Source organism: Cucumis melo, chromosome 5, assembly GCF_025177605.1.
Source record: "Cucumis melo cultivar AY chromosome 5, USDA_Cmelo_AY_1.0, whole genome shotgun sequence".
NCBI classification, from domain to species: domain Eukaryota; kingdom Viridiplantae; phylum Streptophyta; class Magnoliopsida; order Cucurbitales; family Cucurbitaceae; genus Cucumis; species Cucumis melo.
The window spans coordinates 22,923,545-22,950,277 of record NC_066861.1 but is presented as its reverse complement, the minus strand read 5'-3'; the positions used below and the strand labels follow the sequence as shown (position 1 = coordinate 22,950,277).

General features: G+C 33.1%; 1 protein-coding gene and 1 long non-coding RNA gene across 2 annotated transcripts in view; both read left to right on the top strand.

Moving 5' to 3' along the window:
• The first annotated feature begins 3,163 nt into the window (after window positions 1-3,163).
• LOC127149524 (uncharacterized) lies at window positions 3,164-21,183 on the top strand. The gene is made up of 4 exons (XR_007821221.1): window positions 3,164-3,246; window positions 14,222-14,271; window positions 15,076-15,142; window positions 21,058-21,183. It is a non-coding gene; the product is annotated as an uncharacterized LOC127149524 (long non-coding RNA).
• Window positions 21,184-24,846: 3,663 nt separating this feature from the next.
• Window positions 24,847-26,733, top strand: part of LOC107991212 (ABC transporter C family member 2-like) — a 28,798-nt gene continuing 26,911 nt past the window's right edge. Inside the window, exons 1-4 of the mRNA XM_051084577.1 lie at window positions 24,847-25,179; window positions 25,677-25,855; window positions 26,215-26,254; window positions 26,443-26,605. Coding sequence (XP_050940534.1) covers window positions 24,847-25,179; window positions 25,677-25,855; window positions 26,215-26,254; window positions 26,443-26,605 — 715 coding nt within the window. The remainder of the gene's footprint in view (window positions 25,180-25,676; window positions 25,856-26,214; window positions 26,255-26,442; window positions 26,606-26,733) is intronic.

Here is a 26,733-nt window from a genome sequence, read left to right as displayed (position 1 = left end):
CACTAGACTGTTATGTAGGGTACCCCCGAATAGGAAGTTAACTGTTGTCCCCTAACGGGCCCAGTAGTGGGTCCCTTACTGGGTATGTTTATACTCACCCTTTTCTCTTCTTTAACTTTTCAGGTAAGGGCACAGCGAGGGGCAGACCGACGAGAGGCAGGAAGGACGCGTGAAGGCCATATGGACGCGTCTGGTTTTCTTATCGCTTCCGCTATGTATTTTGTCAGAATATTTGACTTGTGGTTTTGAACTGATAACTTGAGTTTTTATTTGAGACTTTTATGATTGATTTAAAATAGGGCCCGAAACTGTCTTTTTGTAATGTTTCTAATGCTTTTAATGAATCGTAACTGGTCCGTTTTAAATTTTATGTTGAATGGTCGAGTTTTGGTATTTGGTAGTGACCTCAGCTTAGTCCGGAAAGTTGGGTCGTTACAGACCCCATGAATGACGGGTGGGAGCTCGGGTCTCTATAACGTAATACAAAACTATCAAATTTATTACTCCAAACGAAGGCCATCCCAAGGGCAACCAATTACTCTCGATAATTGATGGTGCTTTCGAAGCTAAATCTATATGCCTCCCAATGCGTCGACTGAGTTTAAACTATTTTCAACCATGTACTTCCAAGTGTGAGTATATCTATCAACAAAGAAGTAATAGTTAAAACATTTGTAATTAGAAGTCCCATGGTGGATGCAAATGCTTGTTGGTTTTTCTCTTTGCTATTCCCCATCACTGCAAAAGTTGATGTAAGCCAAATCATTAGAGCTCCCACAGTTTGTAAGTGAATGGCTAGCCGTTGGTTTCTAGTTATCATCACAAGGCTAAATCTAATGTTATTGTCTATAGATTTTCCCTTGGTTTCAACAATTTTCTATTATAAGCTTTTTATACATGAATGGTTGGCATATCGTTGAGAGCTTTGGTAACTTGTGCGTAAAAGAGAGAGATGATCGATCTACTTATCGAGTCTAGTTGTTGTACTTCTCGAGATGTCTTTACGTAAAAAAGAAAAACAGAAAATAGGTCTAAATTAACAGTTGTGAATTGACAAATAAATATAAGCAGAAAAGTGTAAATAATTAATAGAGAATCAACACAAAAAAGATTTGAAAACCGTACCAAAGTCTAGGCTTCTTTTAAAGTACTTAAAGTCCATCACTTTCTTGAATCTTTTCAATATGAGACAACTACGCTTCAAATATTTTATCAAAACTCAACAATGAGTACCACTAGGCACTACGGATTATCTAAAAAAAATGCATCAAAGAATGTAAGAATAATAATAAAATAGAAAATGCATATTATTTGCTTGGTAGTATAAATAGACTACATAAAAGCATAACATAAGAGGAAAGGTTGCCCACAACGATAAAGTGCTCAAAGTTCCAATCAAGATAAAAGTACAAGGGAACTGTGAAATTTGCTTCCAAAAAAAAAAAAAAAACACAGATGGAGATTATGGAACGATCCTATCAATTTCCCACCTATCCTTCAAAATGGATTGACGATCCTCACAAGAGGATTGGTGTTGAAGAACAACATTGGAGCTTCTATAATAGACAAAAGCATTTGGTCGTGCAATGTTTTTGTTACATGTAGACTCGACATGACAAACCGTATATAAGATACTAGTCTCCACAATTAAAAGTTGTTTAAGCTTACATATGTTATAAATTAGAAAGTGAAAAGGTATATAATGTATTGAGTAAGCTTTTGTGTTTGTGTTGGAAATGAAAAAAAAAAAAACAAATAGATAAAAAAAGAAAAAGAGTAGTTACTACGAGTAGTACTTTTAAAGCTAATAATTAAACGTCTCATAAAAGTATATACACGTACCAGACGAAATAACAAGACAACATATATCGCGTTTTTATATAAAGTTTGATTTCGTCCTAAGCTGCGTTGACCGATCCATTTCTTTAACCACATGTTCTCAAGAATTTCAAGAGTAATCGAAACAACCAAGTATAGGAGTATAATGAAAATCCATACACCTCCTAATGGCTTCATGTATATAAAAGGAACAAAAAAAAAAAAAGGAATTAGAGAAGGCAATAAATTGATGAATGTATATACACAAACTAAACTAGATAATGTGGAACCAAAAGAAAAGGAATTAGAGAAGGCAATAAATTGATGAATGTATATACACAAACTAAAACTAGATAATGTGGAACCAAAAGAAAAGGAATTACAAAAAGGCAATAAATTGATGAATGTATGCAAACTAAAATTGGATAATGTGTGATTGGTGATTTAAAAGAAAGTACGTACCTAAGTATAATATTCCAATCGAGAAGGCTTGTTTCTAATCTTGCACGATCAGAGTAGTTTTTTGTTGCGTAGTAAGGTATTATGATGGAATAACATCTGTAGAATCATTTTTGATATCGTTATTAGCATGTGGAAGTTCTGATGATGAATTTTAGTACCATTGGTTTCTCCGACTTGCAAAACTTCATTACTTTCTTTGGATAGTACTCCTACATTTTTCATTAGCGTTTGGAACAATTTTCCTTTTTCTCTTAGTTCTTCGTACGTTCCTTCCTCTCCATCATGCCTTCGCATGAAGGAGGATAATTTTGTCAAATTGAGATAGAAAAGGTAGTTAGTTGGTCACAACAACTCTAGTCTTCCCTCTTAATTCTCCATTAATGCATTTTTAAAAACCTGTCACAATCACACTGAATCATTTTTTTCCTTCTCTTATCTTATTAGGTTTTGTCACAATCCATTGGAGCAATGAAGCCATATTTACGCCAATTCATTGATGTATAGACTTTTTTGTAGGTTTGGTAGAATTTTTTTTTTTGTTTAAATGTAGTAAAAGTAAATCTTTTTTTTTTTTGCAAGTTAAATTAGTGAGTTTCTTACCCTTTTTCTTGGCTTGCAACTAGTATATTATTTTTTTCACTTTGACTTTTTTTGCTTTTTTCAACTTCTGCCAATCTATGAAGTATCGTAAGTTTCATTATTATCTAATTTTAACATTTACGAATAGTGATAGACTAAATTAAAAACTATAAGATGATAAGATACAAAACTAAAACTTCTCAATTTAAGCCATTAAAGATTTATTTATTTGTTGTATGTCAATGATGATGTTTTCTTGTGCTATTGTTTACAGTGAAAAACAAGGATTATTTGGATCAATATATTGTCTACTTGATTTTTTGGGTTGAATTTGATAGAAGATGAACTACAAAAGATCTTTGATAGCAACACTTCTCAATCCTCATGGTAACAAAGTTTTGAAACTTATTTATTTTGCAATTGCATTTTATATATTATTTGGATTTTTGTAGTCACTTTCTGATGTAAATTTTTAGATTGTTTGTTATTTGTTACATTGTTTGTTGTTTCTCAAAACATTGGTTGCAACTTTTGTTCTTTGAATAACTTTTAGAATAATATTAACTTAATTTATCATGAACTCTATTAAGGATCAAGTAATGAGTTAATATGTTGCATACAAAACAATAATTGTATAACCTATGTAGTTTGCTATTCATTATTAGGACTTCCAAACTGGCAAAAAAGAAGAAGCCTCTGTAGAGGGTAATCAAGATATGGGGTGAGGATTTAGTAAAAGAAAAAAGTGTGCTTTATATTTTGTAACGTAACTTAACTATTTTGTCTTAGGAATCATGTTAACATGTACTTTAGCATGCTTTGACTATCCTGTAGTGGTAGCCATTGAAAAGCTATTTTGTACGATCCGCTTAGACATATGTTTTAGGAATCATGTAGACATGTACTTAGGAACTAGATAATTTGGTGTTGACTATTCTGCAGTTATGCTAGTTATTGAAAAGCTATTTTATTCAATCCGCTTCGATATATGTTATAGGAATCACATTCACTTCATAATGAACACACTTCAACAACATAAAACACATACACACTTCAAGAATAATAACTTCTTAAGCTTAGCTAAATTCATCCCACAAACTAAGATAAATTACATACACACTTCAACAACACTTCATGATCAACAAAACACTTTAAGAACACTTCATAATCAACAACATTTTTTTATCAACACACTTCAACAACACTTCATGATGAACAACACACTTCAACATTTTTTTTTATCAACAACACACTTCAATAACATAAAGCACATACTTAGCTACATACACACTTCAAGATCAACAACACAAATCAACAACACACTTCAACAACATTATTGTATCTACAACACACATCAACAACACACTTCAACAACACTATTTTATCAACAACACACTTCAACAACACTTCATGATCAACAATACACTTTAACAACATAGAGCACATACTTAGCTAAATTACATACACACTTCAACATCAACAACACACTTTAACAACATAGAGCACATACTTAGCTAAATTACTTACACACTTCACATCAAAACACACATCAACAACATTTTTTTTATCAACACACTTCAACAACACTTCATGATCAACAACACGCTTCAACAACATAGAGCACATACTTAGCTAAATTACATACACACTTCACGATCAACAAAACACTTCAACAACATTTTTTTTATCAACAACACACTTAAATAACACTTCATGATCAACAACACACTTCAACAATATAGAGCACATACACACTTCAAGAATAATAACTTCCAAGCTTAGCTAAATTAAGCCCACAAACTTAGGTAAATTACATACACACTTGAATAACACTTCATGATCAACAACATTCATGATCAACAACACACTTCAACAATATTTTTTTTATCAACACACTTCAACAACACTTCATGATCAACAACACATATCAACCACACACTTCAACAACATAGAGCACATACTTAGCTAAATTACATACACACTTCAACAACACATCAGTGCAAATACCGAATTCAATCCATAAACTTACCTACATTACATACACACTTCAAGAACACATAATCGCAAACACCAAATTCAGCCCACATACTTAACAAAACTCAAAGCTAAAACACCTACAAGCATATTGATGGCTAAAAGTAAGAAAATTGATCGAACGATGCACTAGCACAAAGTACAAAAGGAGAGAAAACCAATATTTTGAATGAAAATAGATTATGAAGTGTTGGGATTTGAAGTAGAATGCTGAGAACAACTTTTAGCGTTTGGCAAGTAAAACAGAGTGTCTCATCTTAACAAAAAGTGTATTCAAGTTACATATACTAAATCAATAGAGATAATTTGATGAACTTCAAAAACTGCATTTTAGTAATTCTAAGATAACCTTACCTCATTGATATTGAACATGGCAACCGTATTTTCCTCCAGCACTGTATTTTCCATGGTAGCTCGAACACAAAAATATGTGACAAAAATATGTGACAAAATATGTGACAATGGCATTTGTCGATACAAATACTTTACTTTCTTGAGGATCGTAAAACAAACAACCTCTTGATTCCTTTGGATAACCTACAAATAGACATAATTTTGAACAATGTTCCAATTTTTTAGGATTTTGCACCAACACGTGTATCGGGCATCCCCAAATTCTAAAGTGACGTAAACTACCTTTACGCCCTTTCCGTAGCTCATAAGATGTTTCTGAAACACTTTTAGAGGTAATGTTATTCAAAATATAGATAGCTGTCTCAAAAGCATATCCCCAAAAAGAATCCGATAACTAAGCAAAACTCATTATAGAGCGAACCATGTCCAACAACGTTTGGTTTCTTCTTTCTGATACACTGTTCTGCTAAGGCGTACTAGGTGTAGAGAGTTGTGACTAGATTCCATATTATCAAATAGTCTTGGAATCGTAAATCCATATACTCTCAACCTCGATCTGATCGAAGTATCTTTATTGTTGTATTTAATCCATTCTCAACTACAACTTTATATTTTTTAAATCGTTGTCAGTCGGCTTCACGTCGTCTTTCGATCTAAGCTAGAAGGTAGTCCGGGAAGGGGTGTGACATTACATCCTCGAATCTCCTTGGACTAGACTAAAAATCCACTTTCAAACCTTTAAACTTCAAATTTAGATACTTAACCCCATGAGCTTCCAAGTTAGTTCAAATTCAACGCATCTTTTATGTAGATATGCTTTTTTAATCAATATTCATACCTTAGAGGTTTAGATTCATTAACAATCTCAATATGAAACTAACAAATAAATAACTTAGAAACTTACCCAAATTCATTTAAAATAACCTCAACCGTGTTGACCAATGACCCTAAATGCTTTAGTCTAGGCTAAACATTCCACCCTTGAACCTTAAACTTCACATTAAACTCTTAACAAGATGAGGATCCAAACTTAGTGTATACTTAATGGGTCTTGTATATTAATATGCTCTTAGTTGCAATATCAATAATATGAGAGATTTAGATCATTTAATAACAAACTCAACATCAAAGTAACAAGTCAATAACTTAAGAGATTACCTACACTTGTCCGAAACGAACTTTAAGTGCTGTGAACAATGCTTCGTAATTCTCTAAAGTCCCTAATTTTCCATTCAAACATTATGAGTAATATCTAGTTCATGCTAAAACTAAATGAGTATTTAAGGACTATGAGAGAACTCATTAAATTTACCCAAACCTTAATGATACCTTGTCGAAATAGCCTTAACCACACATTAACGACTTTCTAAATTCAAATTTAGTACCTAAAACCATTTTATGTTTCAAAGCTTATAGAAGTAATACCCAAGCGAACTCTAAAGTTAATGGAATGCCCATTTTCAACCCTTAACATTTAACTATAGGACTCGAGTATCATGGGTAATTCAATTTTAACACTTAAACTTAATGGACATTCAAGAACTCTAGGAAAACTCAACGTAATTACTCCAAACTTTCCAAGAACTTAACAACGTAATCTAAACTTCAATGTTCAATACCAAAACTGCCATCAAACTTCAAAATCTATCATCCAACACCATGGGTTATTCAATATTATCGCCAAAATTAGATGGGTACTCAAGACCCACTCCACAAAGCTTAAAATCCTACTCAAGTTGTGCCAAAACGCCTAATTTCGACCTTTCGAATAGCTGAACAATGACTCAAGCTTTTCTAAAACTTGAATCTAGCATCGAAAAGTAATGGGTAATGTTAAACTCAAGTTTAAACTTAATGGGTATTCAAAATCATCTAAAAAGATAACCCCGAACCATAAAGATCATACTTTAAATGGTTTATTTGAATTAAGAACAGATACGAAAAGTGGCTAAAATCTCCAAATACTCCACATCTAACAACAAAATGTAACGGGTATTGCAAAATCAAAGCCGGAACTTAATAGGTATATGAAAATCTTCAACAAACCCAACTAAAATAAAGAAAAATTACCCGAAATCTGAGATTCGACGAAAAAGAGTTGGAAGAAACAATGTTAGTGGCGATTCAGCTCGTGGAATGACAACAAAAGTTAATTACATGTTGAACATCTTCGAAGATGACGAAACCCATGGAGAACAAATAAAGCAACATCGATCAAGGTCGTCGGCTTCAAAACAACGTGAACAACGACGAAGCGAGTTACGTCGTTGTTGGCTAACGTTGCAACCCAAGTGCGAGGAAGATGGAAGAGTGTCGGTGTGTCAAGTTTTCTAGAGAAAAAATGGAGGGTGAGTTTGATGTAGAAGAAAGATGTAGAAGAAGGATGGAGAAGAAGAAGACAACTTCTGTTTTTTTTTTTTAAAAAAAAAGTAACACTAATAATATAAGAAAGACCATCTTGCCCCTCACTTCAAATTAAACTTACCTTTTTGCTCTTAGTTTCCTACTTTCAAACATTCAATTTCCAAACTAAATTTGTTCCAATTTCCTTATTAAAACAATTCAACCTTAAAGAATTGGCAATTAGATTTAAACTTGTTTTCACAACTTAGGAAATATTAATATAAATAAAAGAAGAATGGAACGAGGGTTTACAAGTTACTACCTCCTTTTTAAGAATTTCGTCCTCGAAATTCGATTGAAGTGATCAAATGAAAAGTTGTAGGCATCGAGTCCTCATTGCCTGATCACTTTCCCATGTTACTTCCTTAGCAGTATGGTTCCTCCAAAGAACCTTGACTAACGGTATGACTTGGTTTTCTTAGCACTTGTTTCTTCTTATCAAGAATTGGCTTAGGTTCCTCTTCGTAGGACAAGTTCTCTTTCAAAAGGACCAGTTGTGCCTCAAGAGTATGAGAGGGATCAAGAAAGTACTTATGCCACATTGACCATGAAACACATCATAGATCCTTGAAAGTTCCATAAGCAGCGCTAAACGATATGTGAATGGTCCAACACATTCCAATATCTCACAAGATCCAAGACCTTTTTCTACCAAGCAAAACTTCCCAAAGAAGATTAAGAGAAAACTTTAACACTGACTTCAAATTTATATAAATAACTCCTTTGGCAATAATGGGTTGTGTTTAGTATGTCTCTAATAACCTTTATTGTCTCTTTGGGGACTAGTATCAATTCTTAGACACTTCATTTCCTCACCCTTACTTAACACATAAAAATATTGTTACAATTTCCACTCTAGTAATTGAATTGGATTCAATAGTCCGGTTGCTTTTGTCTAAACAGTTTAACCTGTTGACAAAACAAACATCTTAAGACATACTCAGCTATCTTGCGCTTCCTTCCAAGACACCAATGGTGTTGTTTTAAACTTCGATACACCTTGGTGCTTCCAAATGCATAGCCTAAGCAAAAGTGGTAAGTTTTCTCTTATATTTCATTGTTTACCTATAATTTACCATAAACACATGATCAAATATATCTTATCATTGCTCCATGACCTCCTAAGTTATAGCCTAATTGGAAGTCTTGATTCACTAAGTCTCTTATTTGCTTAAACCTTCAGTATTCTTATCATGAGCCTTTACTCTTGTTAATAAGATTCAATCTTACTCGAACTATACATGCAACCTCTCTGAGAGTCGCTATCAACTGCGCATTACAATTATTAATTGCAAAACATAAAAAGTTGATGACATCCAAGAAGCTTGCAATGAACTATCTTTTAATTTAAAGCATCAGTTACTACATTTGTTTTTTCCTAGATGGTAATCCAATGCATAGTCCATAAACTTCAATAACTTTACCATCTTCATTGTCTTATACTTGAATCCTTTTGATCCAAAGGTACTTTAAACTCTTGTGATCTGTCAAGATACGACACTTCTCTACATATAAAATTGTGTTGCCACTTTTTTAATAATAACACTATTGAGGCTATTCTCACATCATGAGTTGCATAGTTACACTCATGCTTCTTCGATTATTTGGAAGCATAAGTTATCACCTTACCTTTGTACATTAGAGCACAAACTAAACCTTGATGAGAAGCATCACAATAAGATTTAAACACAACATAAGGTATCAGAAGTGTAAAATAGTCATGGGAAACAAGTCGTCTCCCCAATTCCTAAAAACTTTGCTCACAATCTTCATCCACTTAAATTATGAGTCCTACTTGGCCTTGGTTAATAAAAGAGCTAACTTTGAAATTCCTTTTATAAAATGCTGGTAACATCCAATTAAACCAAGAAAACCACATATTTTAGTAATTGTCATGGGTTGCTTCCACTTACATATTATTTTAGCTTCCCGAGGATCCACTAGGACACCTTCGGTTGTAGCAACATGACCAAGGAATGTTATTTGTCTACGGCAAAATCTACGTGGACTGAACTTTACATACTTTTTATTGTCTTGTAACGTCAACGACAATATTCTAAGATGTATTATCATGCTTTTCTTTCCCCTTAGAATAAGTAATACATCTATAATGAGCACAATTGACAATTTACTCTAGCTTGAAATACTCGGTTCATTAAGTCTACAAAGGCAGTTGGTGCATTAGTCAAACCAACCATATTTCAAGAAATTAACAATGCTCATATTTCATTTTAAACATCATCTTTGTTACTTGGCTCCTTACTCTTTAATTGATGATATCTTGCTCTCAACTATTTTAAAGAACACTAAGGTGTCCTTTAGCTGATCGAACAAATCATCAATACATGGCAAAATGTACTTAATAAAGACGGTTACCTTGTCCAACTATCATTAATTATTACTTACCCTTAGGATGCCGTTTTCTTCTTAACAACTCAAGACTAGTGCATCCAAAGAGAAACATTGGGCTACATAGAACCCTTAATCATAAGTTTCTACATTGAGCCTTTAACTTCCTCAGTTTCGTTGGAGTCCGCTTGTATGGTGCGAAGGGATTTGTGTTATACCAATACTAACTCCATGAAGAAATCGATTCTCTCTATAGATAGTAATCCTCGTATTCTGTTTGGAAATACATTCTCAATACCTTTGTACCATAGAAATGTTCTCAAATTTTAGCTCTTGATTTGGGTATTTATTACATAAGCCAAGTAGGCAATACAACCCTTTCTTAAACTACCTCGCTCTTACCACGGAAATAACATACGCGAGAAATCTTTCCATTGCCTTTAAACTCACTTCAACGTCACCTTGTTACTTAAACACTTGATCTTTTATGATATAAACCTATAGTGGTGTGATACATTGACAAGAAATCTATTCCAATAGACTCATCAAATTCCAGGGTTAACCAGCCATTAGCCCCTTCAGATGATAAGTTCGCAAGATTAGCTATTCAAGCACCCCTTGAGATTCATTTCTCTACCTTATTCTCAAACAAGTTCTTTGCAACTTGTATAGCCGTAGTTATAAGTTCAACAACATCATCCATTCAGTACTAACAGTAGCAGCATATGAACCTCCGTTCTTAAACTATACTTAAAACTTTTTCATTTGTTCACCTCGTCTTTTATAACTAAAATAGAATATTTGGACGATTAGATGTGCTTCTTTCCATATTTTGCCATAAACACAGTTTCCTGTTAAAGCTTCCAAAATTCATTTCGCTTCCTATTTTCGAATGACCACTGATCGGGTTCTTACGGATAACTCTTTAAGATTCTTTGTAACTAATTAATCTACCATCAGACATAACGTAGAGAAACGCCATCAGTTCTTCGCTCCTCTTTACAACAAGAGAGTGGCAGGTCAAGCCTTCATTTCATTTAGACAACTCATGGTTCCATGTTCTTTCCAACACACTAGTCTACCACTAAGGCTTAACTTAGTATAACGCCATCAACACTTTGCCCCTTTTTACAGTAAGAGAATGGCAAGTTCCACTCGCTTGTCTTATGTCGAATGTTGTTGTTCCTAGACTCTTTAAAAGCTCAAATCCTTAGTTTTTAAGACTGGCTCACATAATTCTCATGCCAACAACAATATTCTGAGTTAAATGAGATATCATCAGCTCACCAAAATTCTTTTTCCGCCTGAGGGTAACTAATGTCGCTTTAACTTCCTCAACTGCATGTCTAAACTATCAAGAGCATCACGAGTTTTCTTAGTAGGTTGCTTGGATCGTATGCCACAATTGTGTATGTTACAATGTAACTTACTTATTCGATTCAAACTCTTGCTAACTCTTGAATGCAAAGGCTCTTGATTTTCCTAACTCTTGCACATAACCCTTAGGTTTCCCAAAACCATGCTCTGATACCAAAATTGTCGCACCCTGTTCTAAATTTTCCCCTCTAACCTAGATCGTGGTGTGAATCTACTCCTTAAACTCATTCCTTTCATAAATAGGATTAAGAAAACCTATTTCAAGAAATTCTATAGAAATTTCGACACAGTCTCCTCTGAAAAACGAACTAACCATACCTGAAAATAGAAGAAAGACACACTTCTAACCTTTTCAAAAACTCAAATATCATCGAGTGTGTCTCACTATACACTCATCCAACATAATCCAGAGTCCCAAACAAAGTTTATATTCAACTACGAATTAGTTGCAAAGGAAATACAATCTAATAAGAGACATTACATACTCAAATTCTCATCGTGACTATCGCTTCTTCTAATCACCCGGTAATGCAATAGAATACATAAAGAATATACATACTACAAAATGAGATACTACAAACACTGACAGGAAAGCACAACCAATGCTTGGTCCTTGACCATTACCTGGAGGGGAGAAAACATTGAAAACATGAGTTGAAACTCAATGAATGACAATTTTGTTTATTTTTCTTAAAAACTTATAAAACATATATTTAACTATTTAGTTATAAAATCAACATCGAAATGATAATTAAAACATTAGAATCATATATTACCATAAACCATAAGTAAGGCCAACAAACCTATATCCAAACTAACTATGGCAAGGCATCTAAATATACGGCCAAAGATAGCTCGCACATGACCAAAAATCATACGACCAAAACTAGCTCAAGCATATTTAGTACCTGCCACGATAACCTCTATCCAATCCAATCCAACCAATCAAACCCAACCATAATAGCATACTAAGCATACGGCCCAGGGATAGCTCACACGTGCTCCATATCCACTAGGAAACGCGCGGCCAAATGGAGCTCACGCATACTCAGCACCTACCACGGTAACAACATCCCACTCCTATGTGCACATAGAGCCACCCAACATGGGTTAAGCTAGGCCTAAAGCCATATCACAATCCTCCATCCATATCCTCACTTAGGCTCAGGTTCTCGGATCTCCGATCACAGCCTCTTTCAACCCTGAAATCCTCTGAAAACCATAGGTGGCGCTACAGAAACACATTCTCGTAGCCTTAAGGGTAATCACCAACATTCATAATATCACATATTTTATGTTTAACAACCAAACATGGTCGGGAACACATTTCATAAAGCCATTTTAAATCCTTAGCAACTAAAAACGTGTTATAAGAATAACCTTTCATTCAAAACATCCACGTTTAATAACAGATCAAGTATTCCTTAAATCAGTTGCCGTATAAATCATGATTAATAAATTCGAGTTCAAACATGCTTTCGAAATATAAGAGTTCATGGAAAACAGAAAGACATATTTGAAAAAATTTCTAGCAGATGGTTCATAAAGTAATTATATTCGAAGTTCTCACAATCATGACATATTATAGGACATATATACATTGATAAGGAAATACTTGAAAATAAGCCACTCACAGTCAATAACTCGATCCCCTAAGATTATACGTTTTCCCCCATCAATTTGGCCTGAAACAACATTCAACGTCACATCATTGTTTTCACTTAGCAAGACAACACAATAATCTCTAAAAATACTTCTTTAAGAGCATTCAAGCTATTTTACATTTGTTGAGTCCTTACATGTAAACCCAATATTTTCTTGGTTTAATTTCTTTAAATGTGGAAAAAAAAGAGAGAAAAAAATGGAAATTAAGTGTGTTTGTATATATATAATTGTTTTATTAAGTAAAATAAAGAAAAAAGAAAAGAAAGGATAAAAGGAAAAAAAGAGAAGAAATTTTTCATTTTTCTTTTCTTCTTCTTCTCTTCCCTTGACCGCCAAACTTTTTCTTCAAAAAGTTCTCATCCATCTTCCATTTTTCCTTCTTCAATTTACAGGGAAAATTTAAGAGAGAGTTTGGAAGGAAGAAGAAGAGGAATTTTACTAGAGTTTTGAGGTTGAAGAAAAGAAGGAGAACTCAAGCAAAGTGTATCCATGGCAGAATCTTGGTTCATTCTGCACATCACTGTTTTTTAATTGAGTTTGAACTCTTCAAAAAGAATTAAGAGGCGAGGTTTACATTTACTGAAATTTAACTCATTTTCAAACGAATTGTATGAAGAAAGTTGGAGCAAATTCTGATATTCATTGGGTGCTTTTTGACAAAGAAAACAGGGTAGTTGGTTTTCACGTAAAATTAGGAGGTCTCTTGTTTTTCTTGTATTGTAGAGTGTACCGATGAAGTTAGGATCTCTATTTAGTATGGTTGTTATTCGATTTACTACAATGTTCATGAAGAAATCTTGAACCAAAAATGACTAAAAATAAGTTAAATCGTAGGGAAAAGTTAAAGAGGTCGTGTGCTCGTGATTCTGAAAGTTGTTCTGTTTCGAGGGTTATCTGAGTTTATTCACAAGGAATTAGATTTATATATCTTTAGGTAAGTTTTAGAGGACCTCAAAATGAAGATTTTGACATAAAGAACACTCATTTTGGTTAAGTATTGAGGGAGTTATAGTCATTTGAAGGTTATGTTAGAAATCTGGAAATTTCAGAGAGTTGTTGAAATAGGATTTTATTTCTTAAGCTTTGTTTTCGTGAGCGACATCTTTAGTGCGACATGTTATGTATATCTTTAGAAAACCAAAATGTTTAGAGTTCTAATACTCGGTTGGGTTGTTGGCAGGCCGAGAAGAACTAAACGAAGCTTATAGACCAAGGATCTAACCCAAGATTGTGAGTGACAAAACCAATTTTGAAATATTTTCCATAACTGTTATTTATGATTGAATGCGATGAATGTTTATTTCCGAAGCCATGAAAGGTATTTGAATTTCATGACTATTTTCAAGTATACGTTTGGAAACTAGATTTCTTAATGAAATTTATGCTAGCACGTGGATATTAAATGTTTGGAAAGTATTTAAACCACAATGTTTTAAGCAAAGCATGAATTAGTAAGAAGTTTTGTTTTAAGAACTACAGTTTTCCACGAAAGAGCTGAGTAAAGTTTGAGCTCTGTGTAAGATTTATAAGCAGGCATGTTTTAATATTTTTAGATGATTTATGAAATTTTCATTAACTACATGACTAAGATCTTAAGCATGAGGCTAGAGATTACCGTGTGCACACTGGTTAGATTCCGTTGTTGACACTGAGTGTACTCCGTAACAACATGCTGTCGTGACTGTTGGGCGGGCGCCACTACGACAAAGACAATGGGAGTGCTAGGTGGGTCCCACTACATCGTAGAGCTTGTAAGCCTTGTTGTACTAGGTGTACCCTACACAACGTAGATTTGTCATGTTAGTTAAAATATTTTGTTATACTTGATATGCCTTGCTAGATTTCAATGATGTATATGCTGAGTATTTGAGAAAGCTATTCTTACTACTATACATTTACATTTACGACTTGTATAAACAGATTTATATGTGTAAAGCTTTCACGTGTTCTTATCTTTAAATTTATAGTTTTAAACTGAGTCACTCACTAAGCTTTATAGTTCACCCTTTCCAAAATGTTTTACCCATTTTCCAGGTAGAGATCGAGTTTCTAGTGCCTGATAGACTGCCTTAGTCTGCCGAAGCTCCGTTATCGATTACCAGTACGTGTTTCGAGTTGGGCATAGAGTCTGTTGTGTTATGATGCATATACAACCTTGTATGTTATAGATACTCCACAGTTTGTATAAGCTTTAGGAGCTGCAGTTGTGTAAATTTATGTTGGTTATATTTTGATTAAGGTGTCTTTAGGTTTACTCGTGAAATCAGTAAATTTCGAGGTACACTTCATGTATGTGTATGATTAGTCTAGGATTCACTACGTTGTGTACATGTATAATAGTTTATATACTAGATTCGCAAGTTCATCTGATTAAAGTTTTAAGCAGAGTCGACAGATACAGGTAAAGAAAATCATTATCGATCGGCTTCACGCTGTCTTTCGGTCTAAGCTAGCAGGTAGTCCGAGAGGGGGTGTGACATTACATCCTCGAATCTCCTTGGACTAGACTAAAAATCCACTTTCAAACCTTTAAACTTCAAATTTAGATACTTAACCCCATGAGCTTCCAAGTTAGTTCAAATTCAACACATCTTTTATGTAGATATGATTTTTTAATCAATATTCATACTTTAGAGGTTTAGATCCATTAATAATCTCAATATGAAATTAACAAATAAATAACTTAGAAACTTACCTAAATTCATTTAAAATAACCTCAACCGTGTTGACCAATGCTTCCAAGTTTTGAATTGAACTTTCCCCTAAATGCTTTAGTCTAGGCTAAACATTCCACCCTTGAACCTTAAACTTCACATTAAACTCTTAACAAGATGAGGATCCAAACTTAGTGTATACTTAATTGGTCTTGTATATTAATATGCTCTTAGTTGCAATATCAATAATATGAGAGATTTAGATCATTTAATAACAAACTCAACATGAAAGTAACAAGTCAATAACTTAAGAGATTATCCCCACTTGTCCTAAACGATCTTAAGTGCTGTGAACAATGCTTCATAGTTCTCTAAAGTCCCCAATTTTCCATTCAAACATTATGGGTAATATCAAGTTCATGCTAAAACTAAATTGGTATTTAAGGACTATGAGAGAACTCATTAAATTTACCTAAACCTTAATGATACCTTGTCAAAATAGCCTTGACCGCACATTAACGGCTTTCTAAATTCAAATTTAGTACCTAAAACAATTTTATGTTTCAAAGCTTATAGAAGTAATGCCCAAGTGAACTCTAAAGTTAATGGAATGCCCATTTTCAACCCTTAACATTCAACTATAGGACTCGAGTATCATGGGTAATTCAATTTTAACATTTAAACTTAATGAGCATTCAAGAACTTTAAGAAAACTCAACGTAATTACTCCAAACTTTCCAAGAACTTAACAATGTAATCTAAACTTCAATGTTTAGTACCAAAACTACCATCAAACTTCAAAATCTATCATCCAACACCATGAGTTACTGAATATTATTGCCAAAATTAGATGGGTATTCAAGACCCACTCCATAAAGCTTAGAATCTTACACAAGTTGTGCCAAAATGCCTAATTTCGACCTTTCGAATAGCTGAACAGTGACTCAAGCTCTTCTAAAACTTGAATCTAGCATCGAAAAGTAATGGGTAATGTTAAACTCAAGTCTAAACATAATGGGTATTCAAAACCATCCAAAAAGATAACCCCGAACCATAAAGATCATACTCTAAGTGGTTTATTTGAATGAAGAACGGATACAAAAAGTGGCTAAAATCTCCCAATACTCCACATCTAACAACAAAATGTAATGGGTATTGCAAAATCAAAGTTGAAACTTAATGGGTATATGAAAATCTTCGACAAACCCAACTAAAATAAAGAAAAATTACCCAAAATCTTAGATCCGACGAGAAGGAGTTGGAAGAAACAATGTTAGTGGCGATTCAGCTCGTGGAATGACAACAAAAGTTAATTACATGTTGAACATCTTCGAAGATGACGAAACCCATGGAGAACAGACAGAACAACACCGATCAAGGTCGTCGGCTTCAAAACAATGTGAACAGTGACGATGCGGTATGCTGGTCGTCATCAGCAACGGAGGAGCTTTGTCAGCGCCAGCGAGTTATGTCGTTGTGGCTAGCATCGCAACCCACGTGCATGGAAGATGGAAGAGCGTTGATGTGTCATGTTTTATAGAGAAAAAATGGAGGGTGAGTTTGATTTAGAAGAAGGATGGAGAAGAAGAAGACAACTTTTTTTTAAAAAAAATAAAAGTAACACTAATAATATAAGAAAGACCATCTTTCCCCTCACTTCAAATTAAACTTACCTTTTTGCTCTTAGTTTCCTTCTTTCAACATTCAAATTTTTCCAGTCTTATTCCAAACTAAATTTGTTCCAATTTCCTTATTAAAACAATTCAACCTTAAAAAATTGGCAATTAGATTTAAACTTGTTTTCACAACTTTGGAAATATTAATATAAATAAAAGAAGAATGGAACGAGGGCTTACATAACTTATATAAGTTTTTTCGAGTATAGCAGAACAGATTTGAATACCTTTATAGAAAATGAACGCTTCATTAATTTTAAAAGATATTTTAGACATTTGTTCAAAAATATAAGAGATAGATATTAAACTTCTTCTCATTTGAGGTACATACAAGATATTCTTAAGTATGACATATCTATCTTCAAAATACAACTTAAGATCTCCCACTGCTTCAGCTGAGACCATCTCTCCTGTTCCAACCTTGAGAGTGATCTCACCTTCTGAAAGCTTTTTCCAAGAACTATTTTCCTAAAATGAGAAATAAATATGGTTAGTGGCTCCTAAATCTAGTATCCAAATTGAATTTTCATATTCCTTTAAACATGTTTCAACAATTAGTAAATCATATTTACCTTGCGTCTCCTTCTTTGTCTTTTTCTCTACAAGGTACTTTAGGCAGTTCCTTAACAAGTGCCCGTTTTGGCCACAATGGTAATACTTACCTTTTTCTACATCTTTCTTTCCCTTGTTCTATTTGGGAGTCTTTCCCTTTTCCTTCTTCTTTATTTAAGCATTAGGTTTTGAGGGTTCAACTTTGGTTTTAGAGGATGATCCTCTTGAAAACTTCCTTTTTACGGTAGCAATATTTGCTTCCACTTGCTACCTCTTACCCATGGTAAGGTTTTGGAATCGCAGGAGCTCGTTTAGAAGGGTTGTCAGATTAAACTCTATCTTGTTCAGAGACGCATTTGTCTGAAATGGTATGAAGCTCTTCGAAAGAGACTCTAAGATAAAGCAAACTTGATTAGCCTCATCAATGGCACCACTATTTACTTCGGCGATGTTAAACTGCATCATCATGTCTAGGACATGTTCTCTAATTGAGGTCCCCTCGTTTATACGCTTAATGTAAATGCATTTGATTCCTCGTTCTTAGGGACCATTCTGGTTACACAAACATTGCCTTTAATGAATCCATAATCTCTTTAGCCGTGGCTAAGGATTCATGTTTCTTTGCCAAAACTTCAAACATGCTGGTAAGAATGTAGACACGAGCTTTTTCATTAGCCTTTACCCATCGATCATATACTTTTCAACTAGTTCGGTTAGAATTAGAGGTGGGGGTTTGAGGACATTCCTCCATTAAGACAAATCTTAAATTGTCAACCACTAATATTATGTTAAGATTTGATTTCCATGCCACATAATTATCGCCATTAAGTTTTTCGGAAGCTAAAAGTTGGACTATTGAGTTATTCATGCTGAAGAAACAAACATATTCTCTTTAGAAGAAAAACTATAATTCTCTATAAATCAATCTATTTTAGCAATTATTAATAATGTACCCTTCACTATTATGTTTTGCAACCATATTTCAAACATTTAGAATAACCTCCACCGAAGGGTAGTTGTTTATTCCTCCCTTGAACCAAGACAATCTTGACTAGATGCTAACTCTAGAATAACTTTTTCTTCTTTATAGCATTTAGTCATCGCTTGTTTGGTCGAGAATGTACTAACAACTTAGTAATTCTTGTAAGTGTAACCCGCTATTTTTGGGTCTCAGAGATTAAAATCAATATGCTCCGAAAGTGGAAAGTCAATATGAAAACCAATCTAAGAAAACCTATCCATCTTTGGAATTTGCAGTGTTCCGAATTCTATACTAAAGGGAACGTCGCTCCAAGGCAGACTTGCAGACGCATTATAAGAATCTCACGGTGCGACCTAATGGAAAAGATCGTAGGATGTGTTGTCACATATCCCTCATCCACTTACTATGAACTATTTCCCCTATCCACCTTGTTATTGATCCATGCAAACACTCTTCGAAGGGAGTCCGCTCCTATGCACGGCCCAAAGCCCTGCATAGACCTCACGGTGTGAACTCTTAGGGACGCTAGAGTTAAAAATACATTATTTTTCTCTAGTTGAATTGTTCTATAACGGTTTTAAGGGTTTTCTATTACTTTAGGATTATGTTTAGGCTAACTTAAACAAATCCTAAGTTTAGGTGAAACATTCGAGCGTAACTATTATACTAGATTTTAACCTACGATGTCTAGGTGATAAACCAGTTTTATTACCTCTGAACTCTCACGAATGCTCATAAAACTAGGTTAACTAGGCTCAAGAACTGAATATGATCTCCAGGTAGCAGGTGTTCCGTAAATCGTCAACTTAAGAACCTTCAACCTTAGTCATCTTATATGACTTGTTGACAAGATCGAATCGGGTGAGCCTCTTGTAACCAGTTTTTCAAGATATCTACCTAATTCTATGAAAAAGATGGGTGGTATGTTTGACCTAGGTGAACATGCAACTTATCTTTGTTATAGATTTTAAGAGTACTTGATTTTGTAACACTTATAGGAAAATGCCGCCAAGAAGAGGTGCTCATAGGGGTGGTCAAGGAGGCCAAGGAAGAGGAGTAGGATGTGTCCAACCTGAAGTACAGCCTGTAGCTTAAGCTACCGACCCTGCTACACAAGTTACTCATGTGGACCTCGCTGCTATGGAACAGAGGTTCAGGGATTTGATTATCTAGATGCGGGAGCAGCAGCAGCCTGCCCCGCCATCTCCTGCTCCGGCTCTAATTGTACACCAGGGCTTATCGAATTAGTTGTCAACAGAGGCCAAACATTTGAGGGATGTCAGAAAGTACAACCCCACGATATTCGATAGGCCTTTGGAGGACCCCACCAAGGCTCAGATGTGGTTGTCTTCTTTGGAGACCATCGGTATATGAAGTACCCTGAGGATCAGAAAGTTCAGTGCGCCGTTTTCATGTTGACAGACAGAGGCATTGCCTGGTGGAAGACGGTAGAGAGGATGCTAGGGGGTGACGTGGGTCAGATCACTTGGGAACAGTTCATGGATAGTTTCTATGCGAAATTCTTCTATGCCAGTTTGCGAGATGCCAAGTGGCAAGAGTTCCTGAACTTGGAGCAGGATGATAGAACAGTGGAGCAGTATGATGCGGAGTTTGATATGTTGTCCCATTTCGCACCTGAGATGGTAGCGACCGAGGCTGCCAGAGTTGATAAGTTTGTCAAAGGTCTCCGGCTAGATATCCAGGGTCTTGTTCGAGCCTTATAACGACTAAGGAGACTGTTGATTAAACCTAAATTGTCTGACCAACTAAACTTAAAAACTGAGTTGTTAGCTTGGATGATATTGTGATGTGACTATTGTAGACGGTTTAGTATGGACTGGGGGGTAACAGTTAGCATTATCGATGGGGTAGTGTAGCTTGCAAGCAAGGTGTCCTTCGGGATTCCTTGACTGATATGTGCATCCTTCAGGATCACTCAACTGATATGTGCATCATTTGGGATCACTAGACTAATTGATGTATCTGATGGGATCACTAGACTGATTGATGTGTGCATCCTACGGAGCCACTAGATTGTTTATGTAGGGTACTCCTTAATAGGAAGCTAACTGTATTACCCTAACGGGCCCAATAGTGGGTCCCTTACTGGGTATACTTTTATACTCACCCTTTTACTCTTTAACATTTTTAGGTAAGGGTAACGCGAGGGGCAGACCGGCGAGAGGCAAGAAGGATGCGTGAAGGCCATATGAACATGTCTACTTTTTGATGCTTTCGCTGAACGTATTTGTTATGTCTATTTCTTTTTAATTATTAAATGGAGTCATGGTTAGAACATCTGTTTTGCTGTTTTGTTTTGACGATTTCATGTACTATGGTTTTGGAACTTTTGGAAAGTGATCTAAAATAGGGTCCGAAACTGATTTTGTTATATTTTGAATGTTCTTAATGAATCGTAAACAGGTCTTTTATGAGTTTGTGTGATTTAATGTCGAGTCTTAGCAGTAAGTAGTAACCTCGGCTTAGTCTAGAAAGTTGAGTCGTTACAACATCTCTTATACATGTAATGATTGTGCAAGACACGCGAAGTTTTGCTAGCATGTTATTGTTCAACACTCTGACACTTACAAAAAATGCGAAATGTAAGAATTTATCATTTGATGACAATTTATCATTCAACTTCAAGGATGGATAGTGGGTGAATTTTAACCATTTTTCTCCATTTCTTTAACCATTTCAATATTTAATTGAAAAATATTTATGACCCATGGTAGTGGAAGAATTTGTATAGGTATGATAATAAATTCAAAGAAGCCTTTTAGAATTCTCTAACTCACACTTTCACCAATTTATTCAATATAAATGTATGTCGCCCCTTGCTTCCTTATAGCAACAAAAATGGAGATGGAAGTGCAATGAGACAAGAAATATGAGAAGATAAGATAAATAGTGAATTTAGAAAATCACAACATCAATTAGGAGAAAAGGAAAATGCAAGAAGACAATTTTTTTTTCGGTGTTGGAGATCTATAAAAATATTTTCTTTCATTTCTTTGTAAATATTTTTTTTCTTTTGTTATCTTTTAGTTATATAGATGAGTAAATGAAAAATTTTCTTCCATATTATTTTCTATTTTTTTTCCTTTTATTTTTCTAACTAAAATGAGAAAGAAAAATGACATAAGAACTTATGTTTTCTAGATCAACATTTTAAAATTTCTCATTTTTTTTTGGAGAATGTGTTTTTAAATTTAAAAATTAGTATTATTATATTACTTAACTCTCTTTTTCTTCTTTTTGTTTTATAACTTCTACTTCGTTCAATAATCTTCAGTAATATTAATTTAAAATTATTCTATAATTTAGAGATAAAATATTAAATTTTAAAAAAAGTAAATTAAATATTATCACATTTTAATTCATAACTAACCTTGAAACAAAGAGACTAAAAATATAGTTTGCATTCACTGTTTAATAGAAATTAATTTTTAAAATATTTCTATCATTAATTATAATTATCAATAAAACATTAATTCTAAATAGAAGCAAAAAAGGATGAGATGTAACGTGCGTGTGCGCATATTTAAAAATAATATTGTTTGGAGAACTTATTAAAAAAATAGTGCACTTTTAGAAATAATTTTAAAAAAACCAGAAGATTGTTGAACACTTGAGCAATATTTAAGAAAAAAAATAAATTCAATGGTAAGAAATGGGCGAGTCAGCTCATTTATTTTTCAATGTCTTGGCTCTTTTTTAATCATTTTCTTTAATTTAAGAAAATGTTAATTTTAATATTTAATTATTATATATATGTTATAAAAAAACTTAATTATATTACAAATACTATTAATATAAATAGACGGTCATAGTCATGTGTCAATCTATTTATTATCTAACACTCATGCCATGTGTCAAATAAACATAAATTTTTAGTTGCTATGTAATACACTTCATTTGAGAGAAATTGTAAAATTTGTAAATATTGCTCTATAATAATATTAATGTCGAAAAGAAAAAGGAAAATTTGATTCGGATATTTGTATGTAACAAATAGTACAACCAATATTTGATTATATACCCATTTTTACCAAATATTGTAAATATATAAATCTTTTTATTTTAATTTTTATAAAAAGGAAAAAGGAAAACTGATTGGCCCATTAATTTGGAAAAGAAAACTGATTGGCCATTAATTTGGTAGGACATCCTTCTATTTGTTATACTAAATTAATTGACTTTTGTAATGAAATTTGGTAATAATTGATTTTTGTAATGACAAATTTAGTAATAACTGATTTTTGTGATTTCATTTCAAAAGTAATAATTAAAGAGGATGGTAATTTAGAAGGAAGTGCTATAAATGAACAACTTTCGGGGAGGAACAATGAAGAAGAAAGAAAAAAAGAAGAAAATTAAAACAAGAGGTCAGTAAAAGAAAGATTGTTATCTACAATCGGAGGATAGTTCATGCTTTGTTGTTCTTGAGTTGCCTGCAACTCTTGAAGTAGCATATCTTCACAACTCATTCTGTGGTAAGCTAAAGCCTGGGCGAGGTTCAATAGTGTTGGGCTTGAAGTAAGTCTTTGATAAACACTGGGTGGAAGAGGTATCTCATTTTGTCCCCTACGACCCTTTTCTGTTGTCCCCATCACCGGTGAAAAGTTCTTGAATAAAACATAGTTTTATCACTTTCTAGATCATCTTTGGCTAGAGGACTTACTTTTAAATGTTTTCTTTGAATAAAAACCATATACTGAGTTCTAATCCTTAATGTAAATTTATTATAATGTATTTATTTATTTTTCTTCTCATAGTTTGTGAATGTTTTAGGCATAGTATAATCTACTCCACAGTGATTGGAAGATTATGAAAGAAACAAATAAATTATTTTTAAAACTTAAATTCTTTGTTTGTGTAATTGTATCAAATTTGGTAATAAGATAAATTATATATATATAGTTATGGTGTATTTTTATGTATTTATTTTACATATTTTATTTAGTTAGTAATATTTTTGTGTATTTATTGCAGTTAATTATATAATATTTTGGTTTAATTATCATACATATTTTGTGTAACTAATAATACTAACTAACAAGAGCATAACTTAATTGTACTATTGATATTAAGATAAGAGATTCAATTATTTTCACTTAATATATCATAAAAAAAAACACCTAGCCTGAAAATGCATGAAAAAAAGAACTTACATCGCAATCTTTTGTTTTAATTTTGATGATATATATTTCAAATAGTACACAATTTGTAAGGATTATTTCAAAACGATGTCATAAAAGAATTCTTTTTTTAAATGGAAAGATTTGTTATTTTTCCTTTTTTTTTTCTTGGAAAGAATCTCATAATTAATTAATATAAAAGAGATGATGGTCCATAACATAGGAAAAATCAAGAATGATCACAATGTACTATTAATTAAGGATACAAATATTTTTTAAAAAATTACTGATGCTATAGAAAATAAAACCCGACTTTTTTTTTTTGTTCAGAGGAAGGATTCGAAATGAATTTCAAAATTACGAAGTCATAGTCATACTTATTTTTTTTTTCCTTATGCTCTTATTTGTTCTCTCATTCAATTTTATCTTTGTTTTTGTTTTGATTTAAGAGGTGGTTCAAAGAAGTTTGTCATTTCAATTACCCCTACTGCCTTCCTTTCCAAGATCTTTTTATTTTAATAAGTGGATTTTTCATTATAAATTATTAGTTCGGTTGTCTATGGTCGCCTTCTTAATTCCTTCCTTATGTTGTTCTCAATATGAGGTTTTTGTTAATTATTTCATTCTGTTTAACTAATTTTATATTATCCTTTATTCTTTTTTTTTTCTCCTTTGATTTTGGCATTTTGTTGTATTTTTAAGCAATATTCTCTTGTTATATTGTATTTAATATAATGATCTTGATTGTTTCGTTTATTGTAGGTGTGTCAAAAATAAAAATAAAAAAAAACTCGAAACTTATGACCATGAAGACTATATTTTTCTGGTATTGTCGACCACCAGTTATAGGTGGTGTTTGGAGCAAGTCTGCATTTGGCGTTTACACGCCATGTGCCATTGACTCACTTGTGCTCTCTATTTCTCACATGCTTCTTCTAGCTCTATGTATGTATAGAATTTGGCTCATCTTCTACAAATATAAATCACAAAGGTTTTGCTTCAAGTCTAACATCTTCAACTATTTCTTATCTTTTTTGGCTACTTACTTTGCCATTGAGCCTTTGTTTAAATTGATAGCCAAAATTCCAATCTTCAATTTAGATGCCCAACAACCTGGATTTGCCCCATTTGAGGTATACCTAATTTTCTTTTTCTTCTTATAATATTCTAATTTTTTTTCTTTTTTTTACTTCAATGAATAGGTTAAGATTTATTAGCTAAATTATTTTACACAGTTTGATGGAAAAAAGAAAAAACAAAGAATATGCTTCAAATATGAGAAAACGAAAGAGAAGACTTTCTGATTTTCTTTTTGATTGGGTTAATTAATAGAAACTTAAAAGGTTTTTGAGTTAGAATTCTGTCTTGATTGGTTTCTCCTTTTCTTTCTTTTTCTTTTTTTTTTTTTTTTTTGTTTTTTTGTTTTTTGTTTTTTCCTTTTCTTTTCTCTTCTTCTCTCTCTGGTTGGGTAGAGAATCAAATCTTTGACCTCAAGATTAACTATATAAGTTTTATGTCAGTCAAATATGTTCATATGGGTCGTTAAACATTCTACTAGCTTGATGGGTGAATTTTATGATACGGAATCGACCAATATTAATTAAGGCATTTCTTCTTTTTATTATCTCAGGTGGTTAACTCGATGATTCGAGCTCTTACATGGGGCTCCATGCTTGTAATGTTGGTTGTTGAAACCAAAGTTTACATATTTCAATTTCGATGGCCCATTAGGTTTGGGGTTGTTTACGTATTAGTGGCCAAGATTGTAATGCTCAATTTAATTCTTTCAGTCAGGGATATGTACAAGAGGTATTTTATTTTATTTTATCCTTTAACTTTTGATGGCATCGTCAGTAAATAACATATAAAATAAAATTAATATATTAATTAGAAATTGAATTGAAATGTTATATATATATGTACATATATATATACACATATATATATGTACATCTATAATACATATGTACATATATAGATGTATATATGTACATATATAATTTACATGTATATATGTACATATATACACACATATATGTATATCCTAGATAGATGTGAAAAATAAGTTTAATATTTGTAGACTCAACAAGATCATATATTCTATGTTTTTACATCATTGAAGTCTTATTCCAATCATGTTTGACCGTTAGTGTGTTTGTCTTTTGCAGATATATTCTATGTTTGTACATCATTGAAGTCTTCTTCCAGGCATGTTTGTCTTATATTACGCTCAAATTTAGGAAAAAAAAGAAAAAAAGCTTGAGTGTGGTATAGCCGATCAGGCAGCCCCCACATACAAATTTGACACATGGCTTTTAGAGTACATATTGTTAGATTTTATCTTGTTCCACCTCATTGCTAGCTAGCTCTTACAAAAGATTTTATTAATCGTGCAGGCTTTATTTGGTGTTCTCTTACTTGCATATTTTCCTAGCTTAGATGTTCTCAGTGATGAAGGTACAGATGTGATTACTAATAAACTTGTGGATACTTTAGAAAATGAAGAACTTGTCCAAGGAGAACATTTATGTCCCGAGCGACATGCAAACTTATATTCAAGTCAGTATCAATTTTACAACATCTTGTGATATTATTACCTTTAACGATACAGATCGATATTTTATGTTTTTTCCTTTTTGCACACCAAGACATGAAGACAACAGATAAACATTGTAGTACATATTAAT